Source organism: Galeopterus variegatus, unplaced genomic scaffold (genome assembly GCF_000696425.1).
Source record: "Galeopterus variegatus unplaced genomic scaffold, G_variegatus-3.0.2 Scaffold569, whole genome shotgun sequence".
Taxonomy (NCBI): domain Eukaryota; kingdom Metazoa; phylum Chordata; class Mammalia; order Dermoptera; family Cynocephalidae; genus Galeopterus; species Galeopterus variegatus.
This window is the reverse complement of record NW_007726680.1, coordinates 225,602-237,681: the sequence shown is the minus strand read 5'-3', so window position 1 is coordinate 237,681 and position 12,080 is coordinate 225,602. Positions and strand designations below refer to the sequence as shown.

The following is a 12,080-nucleotide window of genomic DNA, read 5'->3' as shown; positions in this document are numbered from 1 at the left end:
GGGCAACATGGTGTCAGTCACAAAGAATCAAAGGAAAGTTTCTCCAGCAGAATCTGCAGCATGTGCAAAGGTCCTGAAGTAGGAATGGTCTTGGCTGGAGGAAAGAAAGAAGGCTAGTTTGGCTCAAGGATAGGGAAAAAAAGAGAAAGTGGTACTTGAGGTATGTGTTGAAGTCAGAGAGGCGGGTATGGGTCAGATCATGGGGATTCTAGTAGCCTAAGTGAAGAGATGGGATGTCATCCTCACAATATTTGGAAGCCACTGAAGGGCTTTAAGCAGGGAGTGACATAACTGATTTACATTTGAAAAGACCACTCTGGTTGCTGTGTGGAAAAGGGACTATAGAGGGCCAAGAGGGAAGCAGAGAGTAATGAAGAGACCTTTCTAAGATGCTACTGTAAGAGACCAGGTGAGAGAATGGTGACTTGGATCAGAGTGGCATTGGAGATGGAGAAATGGAGAAAAATTAACCGTATTGGGTTAATGTATTTTGGAGGCAGAATGCCAGGACTTGAAGGATTGGATAGAGGATAGTAAGAGGAAAAAAGATGACTGTTGGATTTGAATCCAATATTCACACAAGAACACAAAGATAGAGGTATTAGGTGTTCACTACAGTGTTTGTGTAAGTGAAAAACAGGAGCAGCTTTAGGTATTCAGCAATAGCACTGTTAAATCATGGTGCACCTATTTCATTTGTACCACACAGCTTAAAACAGCGTAAAGACGCCCACGATATATATCGAGTGAAAACAGCCAAGTGCAGGCCTTGCTTTTGTAAAATAAACGATGTATGTCTGTTTGTGCACAGATTGATCTTAGGAAAGGATACCCTTTACTAGGGGAGGGCCTTTGAGAAGAGGGGGTTTCCTCTATTTACTCTATGCCCTTCTGCATGTTTGAATTTGTTTTTGCAAGGCGCGAACATTATATCATTTCTGAAGTTGCAAATGTACTTAAAAGTGTCTGTGATTTCAGACAAGGGGGCCGGTTCCTTGGGTAGACATTACTGATTCCTAGAGCAAAGGTGTCCTGAGACTCCGCTTAGTGAAAATCTTTCGGGCTTGGGCGCCCTTTGTCGGGACCACGTGTTCCTTCAGCATCCCGGAGCACCTCCGACCCACCCCCGGCCCGCCTCTCAGGCCAACCTTTGACACCCAGCGAAATAAGACCAGCCGCCCTGGCCCCGGGTCGCCTCCACCCCGCGCATGCGCCCTCCCACTCAGGCCGGCAGTCCAACCTCCATTCAACCACCGCGCAGGACCACAGCCCCCTCCACACGCCCCCTTCCCACTAGGCGTCCGTCGCGGTGTGTTTGCGTCATCGCGCCACGCCACCGCTAGAACCGGGTGGAAGATGGCGGCAGCCGTTCTTAGTGGGCCCTCCGCGGGCACCGCGGCTGGGGTTCCCGGAGGGACCGGGGGCGTCTCGGCGGCGGTCTCGGGCCCGCGTCTCCGCCTGCTGCTCCTGGAGAGCGTCTCTGGGTTGCTGCAGCCGCGAACGGGGTCCGTCGTTGCTCCCGTACATCCCCCAGTCCCCTCGGCCCCACATTTGCCCGGGCTCATGTGCCTATTGAGGTTGCACGGGACGGTGGGCGGGGCCCAGGTGAGTCCGTGGCTCGCATCCCCGCGTCCCTGTGGGAAGGTTGGCGCCGCACGTGTGCGGGGTTACGGTGCGCTGCCTCTGCAGGGGAGGAGGGCTGAGTGCAGAAAGCGCATCCAGCTGTCAGTCTGGTCGAGATTTACATATTTCTCCTTTATCCGCTGTGAATTTCTCCAGAGGAAAAAATGGGCCTACTTCTCTTTTGCCGGGCACACAGGAATGGATTATATTTCAGACTCTGCCACTCACTAGCTGTATGATCTTCATTCTCTTTCCCTTCTGATGGTATCTGTTTGGGGGATTGTTTCAACTGAGTTAAGGGACGTATTCCTTTTTTTTTTTTGCGGCTGGCCGGGACAGGGATCCGAACCCAAGACCTGGGGGTTATGAGTCTGCGCTCTAACCGACTGAGCTAACCGGCCAGCCTGGACGTATTCAACAAATAAGTATTTATCGAGTTCTTATAGAAGACCAAATATTGTACTAGGCGATCCAATTACAGACGTGATGGCGATGAACGAGTGCTATGAAACATGGGAACTGAATAGCAGGGAGCCTCTAATCTAACTAGAGACACTAAAAGTGTCCTTTATAGCGAAAGAGAAAAAAATCTAGTCCAGGATTCACTGTAGGGTCCACACGTTGCATTTAGTTGTCGTGTCTCTTTAGTTTTCTTTAATATGAAATAGTTCGGTCTTTGTGTTATGATCTTGACAGTTGAAGATCATAGGATAGTTATTTTGTAGGATACCCCTCAGTATGGTTTGTCTGCTGTTTCCTCATGATTAGATTCAGGTTATGCATTTTTGGCAGGAATACTGCAGAAATAACGTCATTCTTGGTGCATCATATCAGCAGGCACATGATATCATTTGTGTAATTACTGGTGATGTTAACTTAGATCACTAGGTTAGGGTGGTATCTGCCAGGTTTCTTCACTGTAAAGTTATGATTTTTCCATTAAGTGTCTTGTGGGGAGATGATGTAAATGTCTTGTGTCTTGTGAGCCTTTCACCCCTTGGTTTTAGCATCCATTAAAGGTTCTTCCCTGAATGGATTATTACTGTGATGGTTGTTCCATTGAACTCTTTCCATTTAGGCTTTCAGCTTAACTATGCCAAAACAACTGTTTGCTGGGTATTATGGTAACTCTTGGAGGTCACTGGTTACCATCAAGATATTAAGTTCAAAGGTGAAATTTGGGTCCTCATATTACTTGATCTGTTTTGATACAATTGATTATTTCTTCATTCTTGAGAAACTGTCTTCACTTGACATCTGGGATACGTCTCTTTCTTGATTTTCCTCTTACCACACTGGTCACTCCTTTCCAGCCTTCTCCAGTAAAAACTGGATCTTTCTCATTTCTCTGACCTCTAAAGATTTGAGTGCCCCAAAACCCAGTCTTCACACTGCTTCTCTTCTCTGTTTAAACTCATTGCCTTGGTGAGCTGATCCAGTCTCCTCGCCAACAACTTCCAAATCCACTTCTCTAACCAGGATTTCTCCTCTTAACTGCAGGCTTGTCTACCCAGTGCCTATTTGGCATCTCCATTTTTATGTTTAATAGACATCACAGATTTAACATTATCTGAAACTGAACTCCTGAAACTATCACTCCCCAAACCTGCTTTTTTCCCTTTATTCTTCTTTTCAGTAAATGACAACTCCGTCTTTCTAGTCGCTCAAGTGAAAAACCTTGGAGTTGTCTTTGCCTCTTCTCTTTATCTTCCATCCATATCCAATTTTGTATCAGATCCTGTTGGCTCTACCTTCAAATATATCCAGATTTTGACTGCTTTGTGGCTCCACGAATTACCAAATTCTTCAAGCTGTGGCATTTCTTGCCTGGATTATAGTAGTCTCCTACCTCATCTGCTTCTGCCATCTCAACAGGGTAACTCAAGTGTTGTTGATTTAAAAAAAAAATTGTAGGGCCAGCCCGTGGCTCACTTAGGAGAGTGTGGTGCTGATAACACCAAGGCCACGGGTTCAGATCCCTATATAGAGATGGCCTGTTAGCTCACTTGAGAGAGCATAGTGTTAACAACACCAAGTCAAGGGTGTAGATCCCCTTACTGCTCATCTTTTTTTTTTTTTCCTTTTTGTCTTTTTTTTTCGTGACCGGCAACGGGATCGCAACCCTCGGTGTTGTGTCCGCACCTCGCTCAGCCAGTGAGCGGCCGGTCTGTATGTGGGATCCGAACCCTCGGCGGGAGCGCCACCGCACTCCCAAGCGGCGCACTGTAGCAGTGCGCCACCGGGCCGGCCCCCTTACTGCTCATCTTTAAAAAAAAAAAAAAAAAAAAATTGTAAGTCAGATAATCTGTCACTCCTCTGTTCAATGGCCCTTTCCCCCAGTGGTTTTTATCTTATTTATAGTAGAAGTCAGCAGTCACCTATATGGCTGTACAAGATCTGGCCTTGTTACCTTGACCATCATCTTTTATTACTATTCTCCACCTGCCTCTCTCTCATACAGCGACAAGTTGCCTTCTTGCTGTTCTTCAGATATGCCGAATGTGCTCTCATCTCACAATGTTTGCTCTTTTCTTTCCTCTGCCTGAAACACTTTTTTTATGGTTATCAGTATGCTTTTTTAAGAAAATGACTTTATTGAGTTCTAATTCACATACTGTACAATTCACTCATTTAAAGTGTACAATTCAAGGCCGGCCTGTGGCTCACTCGGTAGAGTGCGGTGCTGATAACACCAAGGCCACGGGTTCGGATCCTATATAGGGATGGCCGGTTTGCTCACTGGCTGAGCGTGGTGCTGACAACACCAAGCCAAGGGTTGAGATCCCCTTACCGGTCATCTTTAAAAAAAAATAAATAAATAAAGTGTACAATTCAGTGGTTTTTATTATATTTGCAGAGTTGTGCAGCCGTCACTGCTGTCAGTTTTAGAACACTCATCACTCCATAAAGGAACCCTGTACCCATTGGTTGTCACTCCTCATTGCCCACCAACCCCCCTCTGGCTGCCTCCATCCCTAGGATCCATTAATCTACTTTTTTATCTGTATAGATTTATCTATTCTGGTTATTTTATGTTAGCGAATCATACATTATTTAGACTTTTGGGTCTGGCTTCTTTTACTTAGCATTCAGTTTTCAAGGTTCATCCAGCTACCAGAACATTATTCCTTTTTATGGCTGAATAATATTCTGTTTTATGGATATACTGCATTTTGTTTATCCATTCATCAGTTGATGGACATTTGGGTTGTTTCCACTTTCTCGTTATTATGAAAAATGTTGCTATGAATGTTCTTGTAGAAGTTTTTGTGAACACATATGTTTTCATTTCTCTTGGGTATATACCTGGGAGTGGGATTGCTGGGTCATATGTTCATTCTGTGTATGACCTTTTGAGGAGCTGCCAGACTGTTTTTCCCAGTGGCTGCACCATTTTACATTTTACCAGTAGTGTGTGAGGGCGAGAAGATAATATGTCTTGTTTTTACTTTCCTTTAGGGCTCTCCCTAAATGGCCTTTTTAGAGAGGACTTTTGTGCTCACTCTGCTACATAAAGTACTCCCTTCCTTCCCTCCCCCTCGCATTCCTTTCCTTCCTTACTCTGCTTTATTCTTCCGTATAGCACTTAGCAGCATAAGACATACTATGTATTTACTTTGTCAGTTTATTTTTGGTCTTCTCTAACCAGAAAATAAGCTACCCAGCACTGAAAACTGTCTCATGTGAAGATGTTAAATAAATACTGAGTAAATGAACATTTCCCCCCATAAGAGGAAGAACCTTATTTATTTTATTCAGCTCTGTATTCCTTCACCCAACCCAGTGCATAATATGTGTTTGTTGAATGAAGGACTGGTACGGCCGTCCCGTGGCTCACTTGGGAGAGTGCGGTGCTGATAACACCAAGGCCATGGGTTCAGATCCCTATATTGGGATGGCCGGTTAGCTCACTGGGTGAGTGTGGTGCTGACAACACCAAGTCAAGGGTTAAGATCCCCTTACCGGTCATCTTAAAAAAAAAAAGAAAGGACTGGTGTGTACTATTAGGGAGATATACAGGTGCCATGAGAGGAGTCTGGCCCTTCGGATGGGGAGGTTACCTGTAGGAGGGCTATGAGGAAACATCTTGCATGGGCTCCCAGAATGTGAGGGAAGGAGGGAAGGATTGGAAGGAGGACTCTGGTTGACTAGGTGTGTGCTGGCATTCTTATAGCTATAAGGAGGCCAGGAATAGGGGGAGGAGGATTCATTTGGGAGTGAAAGAAGTAGGATAACAGACGAGTTCAGTGTCCATTCAGCAAGCCTTTATGGATGTCTCCTCTGTGCTAGGTGCTGTCCGGTGATACAGAGGTGACGCAGCCCATTTTTGAAGTCTGGTAGTGGGATGAGGTGGGCTGTCCTCTGGTTAGCACTAATTTGTTGGGTGGGGCATGGGGGAAGGGGTCAGGCAAGATATAACCTGAGGAAAGGCTGAGGGATAGGCTGCTGTGTATGTTACCCACAAGAAAAAAGGGCAAAGGCTAAAGGCCTCTAGGGATGGTCTTTTGGCCTCAGAGTAGGTGTGACTTCAGAAAGGCTTCATAGATGCTGGGCAGGAGAGGGCTTGGAGAATTTTCCTGTGTCCTATTTAACATGCTATTCCTGACTCACTTCGCTGTTTTTTTCCCTCTAGAACCTTTCAGCCCTTGGGACATTGGCGAGTCTCAGTAATGCACGTCTCAGTTCCATCAAAACTCGGTAAGTCTTTAACCCTGTTTTTTCTCCAGGGGGATGTTCTCTTAGGAAGGGGGCTATATGTACATCTTTCGATCCATTGTCAGCACCCCATGTATTTAAGAGATTTCTCTGTTCCCAAGAGGGTGAGCTCATTTGAGTTGAACTCCACCTTTTCCAGCTCACAAGTTTCCTCTTCCTTATCAGCTCCCTTCTTTCCTTGCTGCTCCCACTCACTCCAAGTCCTCCAAGTATTTTAGGAGTTAGAAACCACAGTGGATCTGAGGGTGTAGTCTTGTTATAGCCCAGTGAAAATAAAGGAACAGTTAGTAGCTTTCCCTGAAGCCTAGCCTTCACCCACTTGTCATCACCCTCTTCTTTCTTGTAAGGTTTGAGGGCCTGTGTCTGCTGTCCCTGCTGGTAGGGGAGAGCCCCACAGAGATGTTCCAGCAGCACTGTGTTTCTTGGCTTCGGAGCATTCAGCAGGTGTTGCAGGTGAGGATTCAGCCTCCTCTCTCCTCCTGCCCATCTTTTTCCATCTTAGATGTGGTACGTTCTTTGTGGTTTGGACATTTAGTTCTGAAGACAGAATATCAGGAGCAATTTCCTGATACTGGGGGGAGGGGAGGACAAGCTTCAAATAGAAATATCCTTTTAAAAACTTTATTTATTAATTAAAAAAATTTTTTTAAATTTTTTAATTTTTTAATTTTTTTAAATTTTTTTTTAAAAAGATGACCAACCAGTAAGGGGATCTTAACCCTTGACTTGGTGTTGTCAGCACCACGCTCTCCCAAGTGAGCAAACCGGCCATCCCTATATAGCCCCCGTACCGGACCGGGACCAGCAACGGGATCGCAACCCTCGGTGTTGCTCCTGCGCCTCGCTCAGCCAGTGAGCGGGAACCGGTCTGTACGTGGGATCCGAACCCTTGGCGGCAGCGCCGCCGCGCTTCCCAAGCAGCGCACTACAGCAGTGCGCCACCAGGCCGGCCCTTAAACTTTTTGATATTTTTATCCATTGGGTTATTTTAATTCGTCTGACCTTTCATACTCTGTAACCTCTGACAGTTTCACTTCTTTGTTAGCTTTTCTTTTTTTTTTTATTTAAATAGACAACACTTTATTTATTTTTTTTTTCCTTTTTGTCTTTTGTTACTGACCGGTAACAGGATCACAACCCTCAGTGTTGCGCCCGCACCGCGCTCAGCCAGTGAGCGGGAACCGGTCTCCACATGGGATCCGAACCCTCGGCGGGAGCACCGCCACACTCCCAAGCGGCGCACTCTCCAGTGTGCCACCGCGCTGGCCCTTTGTTAGCTTTTCTAACAAGTGACATCTCTAAAGTTCTTTTTTCTAGGTTTGATTTTTTTTTTTGCTTACTCTTTTGTTCTCTTTTAACATTTTATTTTTATTTTTTAAATTTTTTTTTAAACAATGACTGGTAAGGGGATCTTAACCCCTGACTTGGTGTTGTCAGCACCATGCTCACCCAGTGAGCAAACCGGCCATCCCTATATGGGATCCGAACCCGTGGCCTTGGTGTCATCAGCACCGCACTCTCCCGAGTGAGCCACAGGCCGACCCTCTCTTTTTTTTTGTCTTTTTTTTTTTTCATGTCCGGCAACGGATTGCAACCCTCAGTGTTGCGCCCGTACCGGACTGGGACCTGCAACGGATCGCAACCCTCGGTGTTGCGCCCGCACCTCGCTCAGCCAGTGAGCAGGAACCGGTCTGTATGTGGGATCCGAACCCTCGGCGGGAGCGCCGCCGCACTCCCAAGCGGCGCACTGTAGCAGTGCGCCACCGGGCCGGCCCCCGACCCTCTCTTTTAACATTTTAATTCCCCACTCCCCACACACATTTACATCCTTTGATGAAATCTTAGTTATTCAGCAAGCATTTTATGAGCACGTTTGGCAGGTGATGTGCTAATCTATGGGGAGACAGTGATAAGGTGTACATGGACCCTGCTTTCATGGTGCTTAGAGTCTAGTGCAGGGATTGGGAAACTTTTTCTACGAAGTAAATGCTTACAGATAGTAAATGCTTAGGCTTTGTGAACCATGTATGGTTTTTGTTGCATATTGTTTATTTGTTTTCCGACCCTTTAAAAATGTAAAAACCATTCTTAGCTTGTGGACCTTGCGAAAACAGGCCCTGACAGACGATAGTTTGCTGATCCCTTTTCTAGTGGAAGACACTGTAATTGAATAATTATACAAATGGGTGTGAAATGATAAACTGAGGTAGGTGCTATGTAGGTAAAGACTGTAGTTCTCAGAACAAATAACAAGAAAATCTGACCCCAACTGGGGTGGTTTGGGTGGTGGTGATCGGGGTCAGAGGTTCAGGGAGGGCTTTTCTGAACTGATCAATAGGAGTTAATTAGGCTAAGAAAGTGTTCTAAGTGTGCAGAAGTCCTGAGAGAAGAGGAGCTTGGCTTATTTGAAAATTGTAAGCACATTGGTGTGGCTGGAGTTGATGAGATGCTCCTGGGGAGGTATGTAGATGGGACCACGCCATGTATGGCTTTGTATACCATGCTGAGGATTTTGGTTTTTATTCTCAGAGCAGTGGGAATTCATCAAAGGTAGTAGCGGTGAGGAGGAGGTGGTGGTGATCACATTTTCATTTGAAAATTTTACTCTGGGGCCGGCCCGGTGGTGCACTGGAGAGTGTGCCGCTTGGGAGCACGGCGGCGCTCCCGCCGAGGGTTCGGGTCCCATATGGAGACCGGTTCCCGCTCACTGGCTGAGCGCGGTGCGGGCGCAACACCGAGGGATGCAATCCCGTTGCTGGTCTCCGGTATGGGCGTGACACCGAGGGTTGTGATCCCGTTACCGGTTAGTAAAAAAGACAAAAAGGAAAAAGAAAAAAAAGAAAATTTTACTCTGGCTGCTATGTGGAGAAAGGATTAGAAGGGAGCAGAACAGAAGCAGAAAGACCACGCAGAAGGCTATGTGATTAATCTAGGAGAACATTCATGGTAGCTTGGACTAGGTGGTGGCAGTAGAACTGACAAGATGTAGATGGGTTTGAGAGATTTAAAGGCAAAGTGGACATGTCCTGATGATTGATTAGAGTCAGGGAGAGGACGCGTCCAGGATGATTTCTGGATTTTAGAAAATTGAAAGACAGCCAGTTTCAGAGGGGAGGGGAGAAAATACCATGTGTATGGCCTTGGGCATTCAGTAGAAGCCCTCTTAGTAAGCATCTCTAATGTGGTGTGAGTGGAAATAGCCAGGTGTCTCAGTATTGCCTCTAGTGGGTGGGGGCCTTGAGATGGTATGTTTTACAAGGGGGAAGAAGCTTCAGCATTTAGATGGGAGTTGAAGCCAAGGATGAGGATGCGATTATCAAGATGAGTTCTTATATGGACTGGATTTTAAGACACACCACATTAATGGTCAGGTAGAGAATGATGATCTTACAAAAGAGACTGAGACAGAGCGCAGAAAGGAGATCACCAGGGCTGTGGGTCTGATGGAAACCAAGGGAAGAGGGAGGAGTCATTTCTGTTTATGCCCCTGTGAGGTGGAATAAGACGTAGACTGAAAATTGTTTATCAGAGTAGCATCTCCAGGGTTGTATGACCGTAGCGAAAGTGTTTTTGGTGGAGCAGTGGACACTGAAACCAGATGAGCATGGGATGAGAAGCAAATGGGAGAAGGGAAGTGGAGGTAGGGGAGACAGGCAGTCCTTTCAACACCTTTGGCTCTAATGATAAGGGAGAGAAATTTGGCAGTTACTGGGATTTAGCAAGTGGAGTATGAGCACAAGGGAAGAATTTTTTTTTTTTCTTTTGTTTCTTTCTCTCTTTTTTGCTTTTTTTTTTTAAGGAAAAAATTTAAGATGGAAGATACTTGAGCACATATAAATGTCAGTGGGAAGAATCTTTTTGAGAGGGACTGGCTAAAAATACAGGAGAGAGAGAGCTAGTTGATGTGTGAGGTTCTGAGAGGAAGGGAGGGTATGGTTTCTACAGCATGGTGGAGGGATTGTTCTTGGTTAGGGGAGGGAGTACCTCCTCTAGTAGGAGAGAGGAGAGTGGGTGGATGAGTATGAGGATTAGGTTTTCAGGCTTGGGAGTGGGAAGCTAAGGCTCTTCCCATCTTTGGACTTTGGTTTTCTCTCTGAAGTTGTAGACAAGATCCCAAAGAGTTGACGGTGGTGGGAGAAGCTGGGATTTAGAAGTTGGAGGAGATTTGAGTAATGGAGGGAGCTAGCCAGGGAGACAGGCAGGAGGATTTGTGGACAGTGTTGAAGGCCCATTTGTAGTTGGTAGGCCCATCTATTCTTGCTTTCCTAGTAGGTACTCTCATTTGTTTTGTTGACACATGGCCTTTTCTGGTCAGCAGGAGACACGTGCCAAATGCCTTTTCCTTAGATACATGTTAATTTTCCAGCAAAGTCCATCTAAATCCAAATAGTTTTTTCTTTATGAGTTCCAGGGTAGGTTTGAGCCACCTAGAAGCAAGCTTGGAGAGATGGGGAAGTTTTGTTGTGTCTGAGACTTATTTTTCAGTCTGAAAAGTACTCTTCTCTATTCCTAGAAGAGAAATATAGTATGAGAGAATCAAAACACTCTTGATATCTTCTGGTTAGTCAGATCTTTAAGGTGAGGCTTTGTTACTTTTTTCCCCCAAACAAATTCCTAGGACCTCAGATACCCTTAATAGTAAAATGTAGACACTTGTTCTTTCAAATATGTTACTTTTGGGGCTGGCCGGTTAGCTCAGCTGGTTAGAGCATGGTGCTGATAACATCAAGGTCAAGGGTGGGATCCCTGTACTGGCCAGCTGCCAAACCCCCCCGCCCCCCCCGAAACAACATATATGTTACTTTTGGGGCTGGCCGGCTAGCCCAGCTGGTTAGAGCATGGTGCTGATAACATCAAGGTCAAGGGTGGGATCCCTGTACTGGCCAGCTGCCAAACCCCCCCGCCCCCCCCGAAACAACATATATGTTACTTTTGGATACTCCATATCTCTCATGCCCTTTTTTCCTACAGATAGTGGATTTGATGGTAATATTGACATTAACTGTGGTGTTTTTAAAAAGCCCCATATTATTCTATCCCCATTCCTTGTCTTCTTGGTGAAGTCAAGGTGAGGTTGCGGTGTTGTTGCTCTTTAGTCCCAGGACCCACCCCCTACAATGGAGTTGGCTGTGGCTGTCCTGAGGGACCTGCTCCGATATGCAGCCCAGCTTCCTACGCTGTTCCGGGACATCTCCATTAACCACCTCCCTGGCCTTCTCACTTCCCTGCTGGGCCTCAGACTAGAGGTGAGACACCTCCGCAGTCCCCCCACCTTTTGGCCCCTCGAAGTGCTTGCCCTCACTCCCACTGTTTGGATTAAAGAATGTGATGGGAAGTGACTGGGGAATAGGGTTGAAGAGGTAAGAAGAGGGAGGGGCCAAGAAAAAGTGACTTTATGGAGAAGGGACCTTGCGGGGAGCAGGGGTGAGATGGGGACTTACAGGGGTATTGGGTTATCAGCCTGTCCCTTCTTCCTTACTTTCTGTTTTTCCCACAGTGTGAGCAATCAGCATTGGAGGGAATGAAGGCTTGTATGATCTATTTTCCTCGGGCTTGTGGTTCTCTCAAAGTAAGTATTCATGGAAATTCCTCTTCCCACCAACATAAGTCATGATAGCTTTCTTTTTTTTTTTTCTCTCTAAATTTTTATTTTTACAATGAGACTGTCATTTTTTTTTTTAATTTTATTTTCTCGATATACAATGTGGTTGATTATTGTGGCCCATTACCGAAACCTCCCT

General features: G+C 45.9%; 1 protein-coding gene across 2 annotated transcripts in view; it reads left to right on the top strand.

Moving 5' to 3' along the window:
- The first annotated feature begins 1,356 nt into the window (after window positions 1-1,356).
- The window catches only part of PELP1 (proline, glutamate and leucine rich protein 1), a 26,414-nt gene continuing 15,690 nt past the window's right edge, over window positions 1,357-12,080 (top strand). The window contains exons 1-5 of one of the 2 annotated variants that reach the window (XM_008570072.1): window positions 1,357-1,605; window positions 6,257-6,321; window positions 6,687-6,792; window positions 11,436-11,585; window positions 11,837-11,908. In XM_008570072.1, coding sequence (XP_008568294.1) covers window positions 1,357-1,605; window positions 6,257-6,321; window positions 6,687-6,792; window positions 11,436-11,585; window positions 11,837-11,908 — 642 coding nt within the window. The remainder of the gene's footprint in view (window positions 1,606-6,256; window positions 6,322-6,686; window positions 6,793-11,435; window positions 11,586-11,836; window positions 11,909-12,080) is intronic. The other variant, XM_008570073.1, reaches the window with a different exon arrangement.